Genomic DNA, 19,112 nt, shown 5'->3' with positions numbered 1-19,112 from the left:
GAGTGTTCTCTGGTCCAAGCATTTCTACCATTCTTCTTACGGGGCAACCAGACTGAGCGCATTATGTCAGCGATGGGGCAGCGATAAGCAAAACAGAAACTGTTCAGCGACGCTGAAATCGTAAACTAAAGAAGATTTGCTGGGATTAGTCTATCAATCTGCTCTACTTAAATGGTCCACTCCACATGGAGCCAACAAATCTCCAGGTAGGACGGATTACTTTCTGAACGGCTGGTCCGGGACAGCTTCCTGGTCTCACGTTGACATTTGCGTGGTTGACAGAATATAAAATCCAGCTATTGTTCACTTGGTTAATCTGTTTCTTGTGCTAATTTATAACAGAAGTTGTATTTTATTCGTGCCATGTTCCTGCTCCATTACAGTTTCCTGACAGATCAAAATTGTTTTTTTTTTTACATCAGGCTGATATATTAGGATATGGGATCTGATACAGCTACTCAGATGTACTCAAACAGTTTTATAATGGCAACACTTTTATTCGTGGCTATCTATTCTACACAGCAAATCTCGGTATCGTTCCTACTTTAATTGTGAGCTACATTCTTCCTTGTGCTTGTTTCTCCACACTGTTCAACAGAGTAGGCGCTGTTTAGTCAGAGGCATCTATTTAGAGATATTTCTTGGTGTTTATACACAAGGTCATTCCCACTGTAAACCAGTTTTGCTTGTTAGTTTTTCTCAAATTTTCTTTGCTCAAAGCTCAAGTTCAGACAGCATGGATTCATAGTATGTTAACACCATTTTTTAAGTCTTGTAACAGATTCCCAATTAAACGAAGGACTGGTTTGTAACTGGCTTATTCTAACCTATAGTTGGCAATATGAATGAATATTAAAGTTCATTTACACATTATTGCAATTAATTTAAAAGCAATAATAAATATTATTTGAAAATTCATTGTAGCAATAGATTGCAAGGCTGTGATTGCATGTCACTGCACTCTAAGCGTAGCAAACGCAAACACCGCTCTGATTTATATCGTACAAAACTCTGATTATATATGTCAGATTTTCTTTCATATATATATATATATATATATATATATATATATATATATATATATATATATATATATATATATATACAGTATATATATCTGAAAGTAATAAACCCAGTGATTATTTTAGTTTTTTGAGTGTGCAAACATCTTGTGTAGTTGCAATAAATCAGTGGTAAACATTCATATCATTGCCAATTTTATTTTTTTTTTAATCTAAACTATTCCATGAATAGGCTGGGAAATCTTTTTATCATTCCATTGTTCTGGCTGATGAAAAGCATCCATACATGATACTGCCACCACCACAAATCACTGTGGCCATTGTGTTCTAATGGAAATTGTGTTGTATTAGTTTTCCATACATAGTGATTTTATCACAAAAAGGAGTTTTGGTCTCATTCTTCCACAGGCTTGCAGTGTCCCGTACATGACTTCCTTGCTAAATGAATACGAGACTTTTTTTTGGCAAAAAGTCCAAACCCATCACCCAGAGATTGTTTGGATGAGCACAGAGAAAGGATAATAGACATATCGGAAAAAGGAGTTTGAGTATGAAACTGCCAGGGAAGAGAAAAACACTAAGATACCAAGTAGTTTTGACAGAGGATATATTAGGGGTGCACCAATTACTGTTTTCTGGCCCATCACAATTTTTAAAAAGTCTGACCTGCTAATTTTAATACTGATTTTTTTTAATGACTAACTCAATCAGTGCACTCCTATGATATATAGAGGGTCAGTGTGACAGAAGATAAATAAGGATAAGGTGAAAAGTAGAAACAAGATCTACAGTGACAACTCCAAATGGATAAGCTAAAAGATTTATCATGACTGAAAGAAATTGCAGCTTTAACATTACAAAATATAGTGCGATTAATCTCTTGCTCTTTCAGAAAGCTATTGCGATAGCACAGAAAGCTTCACAGGAGGACCAGACTGGAAACTATGAGGAGGCCATTCAATCCTACCAGCATGCCGTCAAGTATTTTCTTCACATTTTGAAACGTGCGTTGAAATGTGGGGATGCTTACATAACTGCTGTCACAAACATTACTATATTACTGGCATAATATTTAGATCATCCTTAATTTGTTAATGCCATGGCTTGATTGGTACACGTATTGTTTGATTCCACAATCTTTTTTTTTTTTTTTCTTACAGTAGGTAACAATACAACAAAGGATATTTCATGACAAGTGTTCTCTTTTTGTGATGCTTATTTGAATTTCGTTTGCTCTTTTCAGGTGAACCTCAAGGGAAAGATGGCAACCAGAAGATTAGAGATACATGTAAACAGTATTTGGACAGAGTGGAACAGCTACAAGAGTATCTAGATAATAAAGAGGTTATTACATTGCATTTTATTTCATGTGGACATTATTGTCTGCGATGAAGAAGTACAAACTATCCTTTGTATTGGTGATAGGAGGTCTGAGTATTGTTAAATTTACCTCGCATGAGGTAAGAACATTAACCTGCACACCTCCTGTCTCTGAGCTCTACATATAGTGTTTCACTCCAGCTAACAATAAAAATAACAAGAAAACAAAATAGATTCTTGTTTGGTTTAGAATTTTACCTAACTACCTCTAGAAAGTAAATACTTGTATTTTTGGAGGGGAATGTCCGCAAATTAATACTTATCTCCAATCTACTGTTGTAAAATAAAATGAGATCGTTTTGTTTTCCTCTCAAAAAGGAAAGGGCGTTGTTGGCGTGACGTCTTGACGTCATCACATTCCGTGCACGCGAACATGGACTTTTCAATGCGGAAGTAGCTTCCCTGATCTGACTCCAGGCGATCTGACAAACGAAAACAATTCGGCTCTAAACCTCGATTATCGAGCTGGCAGTTTACATGTGCGGCTGAAATTTTGACGTAGAGTGTTTAAAAGTATTTTTTTCCTAACTGCTGTGGCGTTTTTGTGGGATATCGAGCCAGTGAGTTAGCCCTTATGGCCAACAATAATTTACAGGTAAGTGTTGCGACCAACCCTTAAGCTTTGCTAAAGCGCTCCGGCAACCTTTAGAAAAAAAGTTTTTTAAGCCTAAATATCTCTACTTAAAGTGTTAATAATATTGTAATCCATAAATGTGAGGTGGTATTTTAACTTTTTGCAAGATATTGTTCCTTTTAAATATGTTCAAAGTGTGTAACGATTGTAACAATAGAGGCTAATTAGCATTGCTAGCTAAATTAGCTTTCAGGTCGGTGGTTAATTTGTGATGAATAAAGTGACCAGCTGTGGCTGACATCATTTTTATGTGTTTTCTGCGACGTTTCTGGAACTGAAGTCTGTTGTAATGCAATTGTTGAGATTTCTCACTCTAAAGGAAGCTAATGAGGTTATCTTGACAAGCTAACAGGTTTTATGTGGCCTCATAATACATGCGTTTGATCGGAGAACATACTGGATCATTTTAATTTCGATAAAGAAAGTTATATATGTATATATATTTCCCTTATGACCAACATTTATGTATATGTGTGTGTGTGCAGTTAATTTTTTTCCGTTTAGCAACGACAAGGAAATAAAACAAAAGCTTTGAAAGTTCGTCACAGGATCGTATTATGTGTGTGATGTTGCCTAATAAGACCGATATAGCCGTAAATCTGATATAAGGTGATTATGGCAGTGTGTTTATAAAGTTTATCTATACAATAAGTCAAGTCATGTTTACATCCTTTTTGATATCATGTTAATTTCTGCTTAATTTCTAGCTGTTTTTTTTATATTTTACGTTGTTAGTTGAATAAATCTGCTGCTAGGTTTTCCTTTTAACATCAGTACAAACAGGTGCTGTTATAATTAAGATTGTTTTGTTCTCTATTATTTCAGAAAGCGATTGATCTCGCCAGCAAGGCAGCTCAGGAGGATAAAGCTCAGAACTTCGAGGAGGCACTGCGTCTCTATCAGGCTGCTGTTCAGTACTTTCTTCATGTGGTAAAATGTGAGAGAACATGTTAACAAAATTAATAACTGCTTAGCAGGAGTCACAGCTTGATAATTACCTATTTTAGCTGTCAGTGTTCTGGAAAATTGTGTATTTTATATTGGGAAAAAAATTGTTTAATATAAAAATATGGGTTGCAGAACATTTTGCCCTTTCGCTATTTTGTGCAGTTTTAATTTTGGTAGTTTTTTTTATATAATTTTTTTTCAGTTAAAATAGAAGGGGTCTGCCATGGAACGTTTTTTATCAACAATGTGTGCTATGACAGAGGTCAGCAATCTTTATTATCCAAAGAGAGACATTTATTTCTATTCCTCCTACATACAATTTGTGTGGAGCTTCAAGTTCTCTTTGACCCTAAGAAAAAGATAATTTATAAAGCTTAAGAAAAATATACAGTTTTGGATGAGTTTTATTGTGAAATTTAATAAGAGACAGTTTATTTTAGATTTCTAAACAAAAGGAGAAAAAAAGTGGAATACATCTTGACTATGATGAGACTAATTCAATCATTTCAACATCTATGGAAAATTAAGATAAATGAACTCATCTTTTTATATTACCTATATTAAAGATCAAAATTATTTGACAAATAATTTCTGTCAAATATTATTTACAGAAATGTTAGTCTTAGGAGATGCTGTGGAGATGCGGGTTCCAGGCTCCCACACCAAACAGACATTTGTTTATTGAATTAACAGTAATTAAGTAATTATCTAGAATGTTCACATAGTTTTCTCAAAGAAAATGTGGTTATTTGACCACATGTATAATACCTACAATTAATCGGAGGCTATAATATCTCCAGTTCCATAAGAGTTGACTGTTCCAAAAGGGATCAGAGTTAATATTAAATTCTTAGGAAAATAATATAGAATTTCATTAAGCATTATTATAGGCAATGGCTCAAGTAAACGTACTGTATATGATACTGGAGTATAAAAGAAGGAAATGGTAATATGTTGATATATAAAATATAGGTATGAATTGCTCATACCCAGCCAAAAAATATATATGTATATTTTTCAGGCACTAAAAATAATACATTTTTTTCTTTTGTCATACCAAAGTGACCTTCTTTAATTTCCTATCTTTTCTGTGAACCTCTGACAGATGAGGCCCAAGGAGACAAAGCAAAACAGAGCATCCGGGCAAAGTGTGCAGAGTACCTGGACAGAGCAGAGAAGCTGAAGGAGTATCTGAAGAAGAAAGACAAAGCTCCTCCTGCTAAGCCTGTCAAAGAGTCACAGTCCGATGACAAAGGGTGTGTAAATGGGTGTGATCTATGGCTCTCTGTGCGTCTTCTGTTGTGCTATTCATATACTTTGTTGGAGAAGATGGTTTCCATTCATGAATATAAAAATGTGATCAAAGCGAACTTGGATTTATAATACTTATGCTGTTGTGCCCAGGAATGAAAGTGATGAGGGGGATGATCCAGAGAAAAAGAAATTCCAAAATCAACTCTCAGGTTCGTTCTGAACACAAAAACAACATTTTGTTTCTGGACAAACATTCTATTTATACTTCCTGGTGATAATTTCATACAATTTCTTTATAGGTGCAATCGTTATGGAGAAGCCTAACATTAAATGGGATGATGTTGCTGGTTTAGAGGGAGCCAAGGAGGCTTTAAAAGAGGCTGTTATTCTTCCAATCAAATTCCCCCACCTTTTCACAGGTATACTTTATTTGAAAAGATGTCTGTCTCATTAGTTGTCTGTTGAATAATTAATGATTTCATTATAGTAATTTATAGTCTTAATTAGTTCTTTATGTAACTGTCAGGAAAGAGAACTCCATGGAGAGGGATCTTGCTCTTTGGGCCTCCTGGTACAGGAAAGTCTTACCTAGCTAAGGCTGTGGCAACAGAGGCAAACAACTCAACCTTCTTCTCAATCTCTTCATCGGACCTTGTCTCCAAATGGCTGGGAGAGAGTGAAAAGTGAGTTGTAGACATAGTAACTCATAAAGTAAGGATTCATTTTCTGACAAATTATAACAAATAGGGTAATCTAAAACTTGCCTCAAAGAAGTTGCAGTTTAAGTGTCTAAAACACTTCATTTCACTTTGCAGGTTGGTGAAGAATCTTTTCAGCCTTGCGAGGGAGAATAAGCCTTCAATCATCTTTATTGATGAGATTGACTCGTTGTGCGGTTCAAGGAGTGAAAACGAGAGTGAAGCTGCTCGCCGAATTAAAACAGAGTTCCTGGTTCAAATGCAGGGTGAGTGTAAACAGTCACTGCTGTTATCAATGGTTAGTAAATGGAGATTATAATGAGTATTTGTCAGTGTAATATAATTGTGAACTCAGATTTTTTAACATTACATAGTATACGTTTGTAACATCATATATGAGGAAGAGCCTCTCAAGTTAATCTGGTCACTTTTCAAAAAAAATGTTTCATCTATTTTCCTTTCAAAAGATTTTAAGCATTTGTTTTTTCATTTCTGTTAATGCTATAAGTTTCAAGGAAGTTATACAAAGTAGCCTCGTTTTATTTTTTTCTCCTTTTTTGTTAAAGACACGTGTCCTTGCTAATGTAACCAGCAAAAGCAGTGAAAGGGAAAAGGGGAAGTATACACTTTGCTCTCTCCCTTTCTAGATGAATGAGCTGCTGAAATCAGTACAAGCTATTTTTGTGAAATGACTGTAGACTGGCAAGTTTTATCTTAATTCTAAACATGAGTTTACAGATATATGGTTAAGACAAAAATTAATAAAAAATTAGGAGTTACTTGCCATATAATAAATGTCTTTAAATTCTGAAACAATGTTAAAGGTACTATTTATAGTTTTGATATAAAATTTAATTACCGTGCAAAATTAAAAAACTTTCTAAAAGTAATGACTTAGTTCTTTTGAATATGGAAACTGCTTTGTTTAACAAGTTTCTTCTGTTTTATTTTAAGCTTCAGCTTTAGGTGAGGTAAAGACATGAAACTCCAGAACTAACACTGAAATTGCTATAAATTTCTAAATGTGGGGGCTTTCACACGCAACTGAAACCACATATATATATTAACTGTAGAATAAGATAACCTGAATAATGAATAAGCCAAAAATGTTTTCTGTTTTAGCTTGTTATTTAGGTTATCATCAAGCTAATTTATTTTTTGCTTAATGTAAAGTTAATAATTGTTTTCAGATATTTTTATTTTCCTCAAAGTTAGAGATTTGTACTAAAATAACTCTGCCTTTAAATATTCTTGGAAAGCTCAGATGGTGATGTGATGGCTTTGTAAGATTTTGGTTCATTGGATAGTTCAAAACAAGTTGAATTAAACAGAGGCATTCCTGTAGATGGATTTTATGATAAAGCTTTCTGCTCCGATGTCAGAAAGCGTCCAAAATAATCACTCAAAATATCAGGAAGAGAATTGTTGACCTCCTCAAGTCTGTCATCGTTGAGTACAATTTTTCAAGATCCCTGTAGGTGCCAAGTTCACAACCATGTCTGTGCAAACCATTATGCTCCAGTATAAACCACATGGGTAGGTACAATGATTGTTCTTCTTCAGGAAAGAGGTTCTGTGTACCAGAAATGATTGTTTTGGTGTTCATCAACCCCAGAACAAAAGCAAAACACTCAAGAAATTGTTGAAGAGATTGTCATTATCCAAAGTTAAACTAGTCCCATATGGACTTGGGCTGAAGGGCCACTCAAGGAGGAAGAAGTCATTACTCATACGCAGCATAAAACGCCTAATTACAGTTTGCAAAGAGCTTCACTTTTGGAAACATGTTCTGTGATCTGATGAAACTAAAATTTAAGTGTCTGATCATAATGAGGATTGGTAATTTTAGGAAGCAAGAGGACATTTGAAAACTTGAGAATTGCAAACGCAGGAGTCACATCCATCTGCAAAGTACGAGGATCTTGTTTTATGTGTGTTTTGCAGCAGGAGGGACTGATTGGAAAATAGATCTGAAGACATCAGCAGGGAAATTGTATGTGGCTTTGATCTGTTTTATTGAAGTTTGTGTCTGCCTTACAGGTGTGGGTAATGACAATGAGGGAGTGCTAGTGCTGGGAGCCACAAATATCCCCTGGACTCTAGACTCTGCCATTAGAAGACGGTAAATGTTGCGAGATGTATTAAAGTTATATAATATCCAGTTGTCATCATCCTATTCTCAGTGCAAATAAATAATAATTTCAGATTTGAGAAGAGGATCTACATACCGCTGCCTGAGGAGCATGCCCGCTCCTTCATGTTCAAACTCAATCTTGGCTCGACCCCCAACACTCTCACTGAATCAGACTTTGCAGCTCTGGGGAAGAAGACAGTTAGTTACTCAGGAGCAGACATCAGCATCATCGTCAGAGACGCTCTAATGCAGCCTGTTCGAAAGGTCCAGTCAGCAACCCACTTCAAACGGGTATGTCTTCATAAGGCTCCTGTAAGGTTTAATCTAACTGCATAACATATTAAAATAAGCTCACAATCTTTCTGTTGTTAATATAAGGTACGAGGTCAATCCAGAACTGATCCAAATGTTGTCATTGATGACCTTTTGACTCCATGCTCTCCTGGTGATCCCAACGCAATTGAAATGACCTGGATGGAGGTCCCTGGAGAGAAGCTATTGGAACCAGTGGTGTCCATGGTAAGAAAACTATTACAAATGTGTTAATTGGAGATGCACTCATCAATCATCTAGATTGGAATTTGTCAACTTGTTTGGATTTGCTCTGAGCAGTGGTCAGCATCTCCAGTGTTGTTGTTTTCCTGTTTGGAAAATGCATCAATGGTGAGAACTCCACCATGTAGAGCCTTCTAATGCCACCAGTATTAGAAGAAGAGATAACAATCATCAGCATGGACCTGGTTGCACCTTTTTGAGTTCAATTTAAAACACATAAAGGTTAGAGACGATTGCTTTGCATAAATGGGATCATATAGTCATTCTTCAATTTCTGATATCATTAAGCATCTTCTATTTTATGTTTTGTATCTGTAAAACTGAATTGGTAAGTCATATGACAAAGAAACTGGAAATTGGTATTGGCTGGAGACGGTCTGGTTGTTGTGTCGAGTATAGATGTGCAACTCTCCCTTAAAAAGACAATCTGATATCTACATAGACTTGGAAACACACAATTTAAGGGTTGTTTAATTTTTTATACAGAGGGTTGTTTATTGAGGTAACTCAGTGTGGTTTAAATAGTCTAAAATGTAACTATTACTATAAATGTGCATTTACTTTACCTGTTGTATAAATATAGTTCTATAATAAAAAAACAAGACCAGGGCAATTTAGGTACAGGCTCGAGTACAGAGGGATGTGCTTTTGCGTTTGCTGAATAAAATGCTGACAAGTTAATGTTGCAAAGTTGATCATTCAAAACAATCTAACAGCGTATGTGTTTGCATGATCAAAAATGAAGTCCTACTTATAAATCTCTTTATACACTCCTAATAAAAGGACTTATTTTGAACCATTTTTTCTTCCTCCTCCTCTTAGCCTGACATGCTGAGGTCTCTGTCCAACACAAAGCCAACAGTCAACGAACAGGACTTGGAGAAACTGAAAAAATTTACAGAAGACTTCGGACAGGAAGGCTAGATCGGATCCAAAGAGCCAAACCAAAGCAATGAAAGTGTGATTGTCTCTTTACTGTTTTTGACCCTTTTTTCTCTCTCTCTGTCTCATCCTTATTCTCTAAGCCCCATGGGTTACCTAAGTACACACTTAAAAAGGGTGGAAGATTTTTTTTTTTACGTCCATTCCAGTCCAAACGCAAAAGCTTGCTACATATATTTGTCTTGCTTAAATGTAAAAGAGCCGATATTGGAAACTTCGGAGTTTAATTTGGTGTAAGTACTAGAGCCCTAAAGTATTTATAATCCGAATATTGAAAAAGGTTTGAGAAACCCATAAGACACCTTCATTGCAAGTTGGGAACTTCAAACTAGAACTTGCATTTGTGTTTTGGTTTTACAGACTTCTTCCAACTCCATTATTGTTTTTCATAAACCCTAATTTAATAAGGTAATTCATACATTTTATGCCCTATTCTGTAGATCAAGGAATGCGTAAGCCTTGCACAGTGTAAATCAAAGACGTTATCTTCATATGTTAGGTTTTGGAAGTGGAACATTCTTGTTTGAGAGTGGTTGTGATTATAAAATTTTAAGACAGACTTGGATGCAAATGCCTGGATGAATTTTTTGATGCAGTTTTGAAGGAAATTAGTTGCAGGTAAATGTGTTTAGTCATTCATTATTTAAAATTAACATGGGCCTTAAAAAGTATCACCACTGTGGGTAAACCAGCATTATTTCACCATTCCTGAAGGACCTAAAGCTTTGAATTATTTCACAACTCAGTAAGGCTTTCTTTCTATAAACAACTGTACATATTCATTTATACTAAAAGGCTTTGCTGATGATCTTTGAAAGCTTAAAAAATCTAGGCCTTATGTTGGAATAAAATATATTTGGTTTAAGCAAGACTGAGAGGTCAAAAGTGGACATTGATGGCTCAGATAAGAGGACCTTGTGTACGTTACAGAAATGACTTGCATTTTTGAGCTTGCACTTCAAAGAGCCGTAAATGGCTGTTTGCACCATGTGCCTTTCAGAAAAAATGCATGTTTTTTTTATTGGTTTATTACTAAATTAAGTCATACTTCTAATATATATCAAGTGCTTTGTCACTACAACTAAGAAATGTACAATGTATGTGCATTTCAACGATTCTCTTTTAGAGATTGTATACAAATGTACTCTGTTGCTGTTGAGATGTGGAAACTGTCTCCTATAATTTTTTAAGGGGGATGTCTTATCTTACAGTGTATGTCTACACATTTATGTAACCAACTCTTGGGCCTTTTCTTGCGAGAAGAGGTAACTGATGCATCCAATGTTTTCTTTTTCATTTCTTTAGTGTAAATAAAAGTTACAGCTATACCAAATGGTGTTTTTATTTAATGCACTGCAAAAGGATTTGCAAAAGTTGTTGATTTAAAAGCTAAATTTTGCGCTACTTCTCAAAAAGTAACACTGCTGTGATATTGCTATTAATTAGGACTTGCAGCTACTTAAAATTCAAAATTCTGTTTTTCAAAAGCTTTAAAGAATGCTTATTATTCAATTTCTAATACTAATAAGTTGCCTATTAAAGCTTTGTGAAGGCTGGGCTTCTGAGGGAAGTGTGTGTTTGGTTGTGTATAAGGTTTACCACCACTAAGCTGAATATGTTGTGTAGCCCAATCATTTCAGATAAAAATGCGTTTATCCTAGTCTGTCGGAGACTCGCACCGTGTCACTCATCCTGGTTTTAGGCTAAAGTTCAAAGTGCCTTAAAGATGCGTTGCATTGTGGGAAGTGCTGTCTCTGTACTCACGAGCCATTGTTGAAACATTCACTTTAGGACTACAAGTACCAAGTATGACCGTTTACTGTACACAGTTCGGTTTGTTTTAGTTTCTACGGACAGCGCTTTGTCGTAAGGGGCTAAAGTCCAGGACGGCTCGTTAACCTGACCGTTATAAGTCTTTGACCAGCTGCCAAAACTTGGAGCGACCCCTCCCCAGAGGTCTGCGCTTCACCAGCTCCCCCTCCCAGGGCCGCCGCTTGCCTCATAGCTGTTATAACGGAGCGGAGAAACTGGCCTGCTAGCTAGCAAGCAAGCTAAGGTTTCCCCCATGTCCTCTGAGGAAGAGTTCAGTTCACCGATTTCAGATTGGCTCTTCGTCCATTCCTGGTGGCTCTTTCTACCGTTCATTATGTTTCTTGTCGTCGCCGCCTTCATTGTTGCTTTTGTGTTATTGCTGTACATGATATCGCCTCTCATAAGCCCCAAACCTCTGAAGCTGAACGGGGCCCACGTCGTGGTGAGTACCTCCACTTCGTTAACGGCAGTTAACGTCCACTCTTTCCTGGAGAGTGCAGGCGCCTCCAGGCTGTAGCACCAGGCTAACACAGTACATTAAAAGTTATTTTCTGAGTAGACATTGACACGTCCACCGCTACAGTCGAAGGAGTGCTTTAACCTTTCGACTTGTTTCTTCTGAATCCCGTATATATATATTTTTTTTTTGGGTAGGGGGGGAATTATGGAGCAACACGCCCACGACAAACACAGGGTTATTACGTAGGACGGAAAACGATCCTTGGTTTTCAATATTTTCCAGGTCTGTATAAATGTATATATAAAAAAAGAAAACTGAGCACGGTATACTTTGAGTTTTCAGACTAAATATAGTCTTTTTTTCTTTTTACATGGATTGATTTTAATATTACATATTTTATCTTTGTTGCTCCAATATCAATTTATGGTTATAGAGTTAAAAGAAAAAAAGAAAAATTGTATGAATAAGCCTAATTCCTGCATTAAAGCATATTTTCTTAACTAAAGATGTACAGATCATTCTGATACCAAGTCATAGTTTTTAGTTTTGTCTTTATTTTAACCAAGGGAAACATTTTCTAGCCTTTGTTTTGCCAGCTGACCAGCTATGCGCAGCAACAGGTGGTACTGCATAAACTATATTTTTTATAACTCTAAAACCCCAGTCATTCTGACACTTTCATGAGCATTTGGTAGTTTTTTTTAGCAAAGTTTTAGCATCTGGCTTACTTTAATGTCAGTAACCATCCTATACCTACTACTAACAGAGGTCTTGCTAATAACTTAATGAGATTGAAAAGGGCCATGTCACTGGCTTTTATTCCTTTAGGTTTGCTCTCAGAATAGGTGTGTTTTAGATCTCTAACAAGCTCTGAAAGTGATGTTTTTATAATCAATATATTCCAAACAGAATGAAAGAATCAAACAGTGAAGCGTGTATTGTCACATGATTTGCAGAAATATTAGAGGAATAAATTGTACGTTGGTAAATGTTCTGTGGCAATGTCTAGACTATATATTAAGTAGTAACGCTGTCCGTTCGGAATTACCTTTCTGGTTATTGCCCAGTAAATAACCTACAGTTCATTTAAATGAAAGTCTATAAAGACTCCCCTTTCAACTCTTCGAGGTTTGCTGTGAATACTCTGCTACTACATCTTCTCAGCTTCCCTGACCTTTGCATTTTGCTGCTGTATTGATCAGGTGACAGGAGGCTCCAGTGGGATTGGGAAGAGCATCGCAGTTCAGTGCTACAGACAAGGAGCATTCATCACTCTGGTCGCTCGAGACGAGGTCAGTGCAAACATTTAACCAGTCTTTCCAGTCCTCCACAAGCTGTTATTACAGTCAACTCTTTTAGTTTTTTTGTTTTACGTCAAACCCTGCGCAAGTAAAGGTGAATTTATTCCATGTCACATGAACGATCATGTGCAAAAATTTAGTTTCTGTTTGACACTTATAATTATTGTTCTTGAAATATGTTGCTTAATTCACTTGGTCCAGTGTAATCTAATACATATGAATGGTATTACAGTTGCTTTAAACTAATTCATTTCAAAAGCAATATGTTTTTATAATAGAATAATTACATACAGCATTTCTTCTAGGAGAAATTACTAAGAGCAAAGAAAGAGGTGGAAAAATATGCCATCAACGACAAGCAGGTATTTTTATCTTTTAAAAATCCACTCTACAGACTGGTCATTTTTATCATGTTATTTAGAACCTCACATCTGATTGAATTTGTAAATCTCGTTCCCTATTCAGGTGGTGCTCTGCGTGTCAGTGGATGTTTCCAGTGACTACACGCAGGTGGAAAATGTGATAAAACAGGTAATGTTACCCTCTTCACTTTGATAGGACATATCAGATTCTCTTAATAATTTAGAGTAGTGTTATAAAAGTGAGATTTTGTTGCTATGCAGGCTCAGGAGAAGCTTGGGCCTGTTGACATGCTTATAAACTGCGCTGGAACGTCCATTTCTGCAAAGTTTGAGGAAATGGAGGTGGAGCGCTTCAAGGTGAGTACCAGTGACTTCTAATCTTAAAGAGGTTAATAGGATCCTTTAAAACTTGCTAATTGTAAGTAATATTGCATATTTTATACATTGAAAGCAAAGTGAAATGTGTGGTTGAGCAATTTTGAGCAGAAAATTAGCTTTTTTTGAAGTGCCTGGCTTAGAGTAGTAGTTTTCTATTACGATCTTTTATTCCTGTTTAGAAGGATACTTAGTGTTGCTAAACCATTCAATAACAGATCTATAAATAGGTCAAGCAAAAAAAAAAGTGACTCATAAAAGAAGTATTTGAATAAAACCTAATATTGTCTTATTTTATAAAGAAGTAAATCTCTACAACTGTTAATTGAACATTTACAAGCATATTTAAATTGTGAAATGCACTTCAGTACGGAGCGTTCTCCTGCATTAAATGTGAACTTTGGCTTTACTTTGTGTAGGAAATGATGGAACTGAACTACCTGGGCAGCGTTTATCCGACTCGAGCTGTGATAACCACCATGAAGGAGCGAAGAATGGGCCGCATCATGTTTGTGTCATCCCAGGCGGGTCAGATCGGCCTGTTTGGGTACACTGCCTACTCTGCATCCAAGTTTGCTTTGCGTGGCTTGGCAGAGGCACTGCAGATGGAGGTTTGTTTACCTGTTTTTCCCACACTGATTTTTCTCTTCACACCTATCAGACACACAATAGCTGAAATTATCTGCAAAATACAGGTAGTTGAAATAGTTTTATATATTTTTAAAACTGTTTTAGGAGATTATTCTTATATTAATGGAGGCGGGGCTGAAAATGACTCCCATCATAAAACAGTCATAGAAAATGGGGGGAGGTTGTTTATCATAAAAGCTATTACTGTCATTTATATTTTGGTCTTGCTACTATTGACTTCCAGGTAAAGCCCTACAATATCTATGTGACTGTGGCATTCCCACCTGACACGGACACTCCACTACTGGCTGAAGAAAACAAATCAAAGGTACCTTAATCTTAAATCTTAATCGGGACTAAGGATCTGGTTACAGATACTTAGTTCCACTGAATAGTGTGTGATATTCATTTATGGATTAGCATATTTTTATTTAGCAACTAAAGCGACAGTCATTTCTAATTTCTCACAGCTTTTGCCTTTCATTCTTTCCCTTCCAAGCCTTTAGAGACCAAATTGATCTCTGAAACCTCTGGAGTTTGGCAGCCTGACCAAGTGGCCAAAATCTTTGTCAGGGATGCGGTGGTAAGAAAATCCTTTCAGCTACTGTTGACTCAACTTTAAAATGCATATTGTGTTAAAGTTTAAGCTTCCCTGTTGTTGTTTTTTTTGTCTTTGCAGCAAGGAAACTTTAACAGCTCAGTTGGCCCAGATGGTTACATGCTATCAGCTCTCACCTGTGGAATGTCACCTGTCACCTCCATCACAGAAGGCCTCCAGCAGGTACAAACATACACATACAGGTGCCGCTCAGTAACTTGAAATTTTTCTCAGATGTAGATTTGAGTAATTCAATTCAAAACGTAATTCTTTTTTATATATAGTGTAGATGAATTACAAACTGATATATATTTAGCGTTTACTTCTGTTAGTTTTGGAATATGGCTTCTATCTAATAAAAACCCACAGTAAAGTTAAGGAAATTAGACTAAAAAGTGATTTAAAATAATTTTCTATACATAATTGTTGGCCTACTGCAAAAGTATCTTCACTCCTTTGTTTTCATGGCATACATTCAGTGCTCGCCAGAAGGATGAATTACATCATCAACACTGCGTGGCATAGATGTGTTCAGGCTCTGCTGAGATGTTAAGGAAGTCCAGGTTGTTTTAAAAGTAGCACTGGACTTTTCTCCATTGTTGGGCCCCTCATTTTCCTCTTGATGATACTCCATAGATTATCTAGGCAACAATATTGTGGTCAATATTGCTGCCTAGAATATTCAAATTAGATTTCTGATTAAGATAAAAAATCTGTAGTTTTGGTAATGTGGGAAGGTATCAAACTACTCTCAAATTTATCTATAAAGCTTGTTAGCAACAGGAAGTATGACGACCTCTTTAATTTCCTGGTAGATGGCTGATTTATTGCACTTAGTAAAACACAGTTGAACAACACTGGCATGTTTTACTGAGGGAAACGGTTTTGAACCAATGAGTGACAGCCCAATGCTCCTGTTTTCCTTTTTAGATTAGAAATGCCTACAAGAAACATGACAATTAGTCCCTGTAGCACGACTTCTGACTCTGCCCCAAATTTGAGAATTTTCTTTGCTTCACAGACTTCTGAAGGTCGGTCTTTTTTTCTACCATACTTTTTCCTTCCACTCACTTTTCCAGTAATATATTTGGATACAGCACCACATGAACAGCCATCTTCTTTAGCAGTCCCTCCTTCAGGATTACAGCATGACAACTGTCAAGTCAGCACTTTTGTCCATGATGGTGCAGGCCATAGAATAACCATAAACATAATGTGTTAATATTTTTGATTGCTGTATTCTAATTTGTTGTGAAAAGGAGTTTCTGGGTCTCATTCGCTTTAAGCCATAGTTGACAGAAATAAACAAAACGTATCACACACACTTGTGTGTCGAATGTAAATTATATATGAGTCTCAATTTCCGAATTCTGAAATAAATTGTTCAGTGATGTTCTAACTTATTGAAATGCGATTAAAACATGACCTCAAGCATGCCAGTTTGCTGTACATGTGGTTATAACTTTGATTGTTCACACAGATTGTCACAATGGGGTTGTTTCGGAGTATCGCCCTCTTCTACCTGGGGAGTTTTGACAGCATCGTACGCCGCTGCATGATTCAGAGGGAGCAATCGAAAGCAGCCGACAAGAGGGAGTAGCCGCAGCCTTAAAGTCCTCACAGCCCAGTACTGCTCCTCTTCCTCTGCAGCTTTATCCTCCGTCTTTACAAATGTACACAGTTGAGTGGGAACGCACATACAAGCCAAAAGTTTGATATCAACTATGAAAAGAACAGTAAAACATAGTGTATTATGTTTACTTTCTGGTGACATCACTTCTCCTTAAAGTTTAAGTTTTACGTTCTCTGCCCTCTTTGAACAGGGAATACCTTTGTTTAAATGTGAATTCCTTGTTTTAGGAATGGAAAGGAGAAGGGGCAGACTAAACATTGCAGTTTTTATAATACGTGATTCCTTTGAAGCACTGAGTCACACTAGTGCTTTTTCTTTTCTCCTTGCGTACAGAATCCGAAGACAGCTTGACTAGTTGTACCAAATATGGCTTAAAATTCCTTCCTACTGCGAGCTATAATGTAAAACAGAAAGTAAGCTTACACTTTCAGCCGTCTTGTTACATTATATCACCGAAGTATCTCCACTTTATACTGAGAATTTTACAGTTTTCACTAAATAGGTTTTGTACCTCAAGTCTTTGCAGGCAAAGCGCCTTCCCTTTTTGACTGAATGACCTCTGACTGAACCTCTGTGGGGTTGTTTTTTTTTTTTTTGCCGTATGATGTTTTGTCTTTGTGCTTTGCTTGTGTACTAAGCTGTGAAGTGATATAACTGTATTCTTTATTGATATCTGAGTGAGTGGTTTTCTTTTTTCTCTTGTTTGTTTTGCAATATTTCTGATTTTGGAAATGTAAAAAAATATCCTTTCCAAATTATATTGATGTCTCTACATTTTAAATGCAGTGAGGGTAACAAAAACAAAACAAACAAAAAAAAAAACAATACAATAATTGTGGGTGAACTGTGTGCATGAATGTGTGTTTTTACTGTGACTGAGCCAACCCAGTGAGGGACGGAAAAGCCATTTGATTTAATCTTCTCGATTATTAAGTCTCTAAGTCTTTTCTTCATCATTCCAGCTTAGAAAAGAAGCATTTTTTTGCGAGTTGAAGCCATGAAGTCGTAGGTAGGGCGAAAGGAGAAAAGCCAGCACATGATTTCACTTTTCACCTGCACAAGCTCATACACTGCACCCCAACTCTGATTTATCATTATTTTTGTGTGTGTCGATGCATCCGAGTTTGGATCCTGTCGGGATCCGCTTGTCTGCTGGGTTGTTGTTGAGTCAGGTCAAGACGTGACTCGCTGGTTCGAGTCCTGTCTCTTTAGGTCCACTGACAGCAAAGAGATTTGTTTTTACACAAAGTCCAAAATATCACTCAGACAGGCAACGTCCCTATGAGTTTGGACCAGTAGTTCCACAGTTGGTTCTAAATTTCCATCTGGTTTCTGTCAAGCCTTGAATAAACTTCTATCTTTCCTACTCTTTCAAGCTACAGAGACTTAAGAAATGCATCATAGACTCTCAGTCTTCCTTTAGCCCATTTTACAACGAATGTACCTTCATGCCAACATTCAAATCAGGCTTTTAGACTATTATTATTTTTAGATCCAACATTTGAATGCCAAAAGATGTTAAATCTATGTTGCTGCTCTGTTGGTCGTCGGTTGTAGAAACCATGGCGTAGGGCTACTTGAGTCATTTTGAGCCTTAAGAGGTGACAACTGATAAGTCAGAAGCTACGAGTAGGACAGATCTAACTGTGTGACTTAATCCACATATTTTTTTTTGTTGTTGCCTATAAAATTAAATATTTTCCTCTGTATTTTATCAGTTTTTATTCTTTTGATGATGAAAAAAAGCCTTATTCAATCCAAGATATGAACGTGGGAATGGATGACTCTTGTTTGATGATGTTCTCATTTGATATTGGTTTAAAGGCATTCTGCCCTACACCTGGAGATCATTTCATTATCCTGCATGTATTTGCTTTATAAAGTTCTCCTACCCCCATGCCCCTCGAGGTAGCACCACATAGTGAAACATGTAGCTTATGTAGAAGCAGTTTTGTTTGAACACCTTTAAGCTATGCAATTAAAGCCTATGCTTACAGTATGTTTGAACATCGGTGAAAACTGAAGCTTTAGTCTCCCCAGCTCCTCAATAGTGTTATCAGTATGTTCCTAATCAGTTTTAAGAATATTGAACATGAAAGTCATTCTGCACACTCTTGTGTTTTGCTCTTTTTTTCCCCTCTTTTTTTTGTTTCTGCCAAAATGATTTAACACCTTCACCTTGTGTGCCATTGAAAGAAGTTTTCAAAAGTGGAACGTTCGTATGTCTTATTTTCTTACATGATAAAATAAATAATTGTATTGAAAAAAATAAGTAATTGCCTAAGTGTTTTAGTTTTACTTCTTGTTCTGAGTACTGCAGTAAGACTTTAGCAGTGGTGCTGGAGTAGATCTATGTGGGATTAAGAGATTGTAC

General features: G+C 36.4%; 2 protein-coding genes across 3 annotated transcripts; both read left to right on the top strand.

The window, feature by feature from the left end:
* vps4b (vacuolar protein sorting 4 homolog B) lies at nucleotides 1-10,900 on the top strand. Of its 2 annotated transcripts, XM_032564933.1 has the most exons (13): nucleotides 1-206; nucleotides 1,915-2,026; nucleotides 2,266-2,366; nucleotides 3,862-3,973; nucleotides 5,090-5,240; nucleotides 5,389-5,447; nucleotides 5,538-5,657; nucleotides 5,765-5,921; nucleotides 6,054-6,202; nucleotides 7,977-8,058; nucleotides 8,142-8,361; nucleotides 8,449-8,589; nucleotides 9,448-10,900. In XM_032564933.1, the coding sequence occupies exons 1-13, from the start codon at nucleotides 186-188 to the stop codon at nucleotides 9,547-9,549; spliced, it is 1,527 nt and encodes a 508-aa protein (XP_032420824.1). In that variant the 5' UTR covers nucleotides 1-185; the 3' UTR covers nucleotides 9,550-10,900. The 2 variants fall into 2 exon arrangements, with proteins under 2 accessions (XP_032420824.1, XP_032420825.1); XM_032564934.1 differs by lacking the exons at nucleotides 1-206; nucleotides 1,915-2,026; nucleotides 2,266-2,366 and adding an exon at nucleotides 2,415-2,997.
* A 463-nt stretch (nucleotides 10,901-11,363) lies between these two features.
* kdsr (3-ketodihydrosphingosine reductase) lies at nucleotides 11,364-19,010 on the top strand. The gene is made up of 10 exons (XM_032564936.1): nucleotides 11,364-11,821; nucleotides 13,042-13,131; nucleotides 13,446-13,502; nucleotides 13,606-13,671; nucleotides 13,764-13,859; nucleotides 14,297-14,488; nucleotides 14,752-14,835; nucleotides 15,007-15,090; nucleotides 15,187-15,288; nucleotides 16,586-19,010. Exons 1-10 carry the CDS (start codon nucleotides 11,633-11,635, stop codon nucleotides 16,703-16,705), a joined length of 1,080 nt encoding a protein of 359 aa, XP_032420827.1. The 5' UTR covers nucleotides 11,364-11,632; the 3' UTR covers nucleotides 16,706-19,010.
* The last annotated feature ends 102 nt before the right edge of the window (nucleotides 19,011-19,112 follow it).

This window comes from Xiphophorus hellerii, chromosome 6 (genome assembly GCF_003331165.1).
Source record: "Xiphophorus hellerii strain 12219 chromosome 6, Xiphophorus_hellerii-4.1, whole genome shotgun sequence".
Lineage (NCBI taxonomy): Eukaryota > Metazoa > Chordata > Actinopteri > Cyprinodontiformes > Poeciliidae > Xiphophorus > Xiphophorus hellerii.
This window is presented reverse-complemented; position numbering and strand designations above follow the sequence as displayed.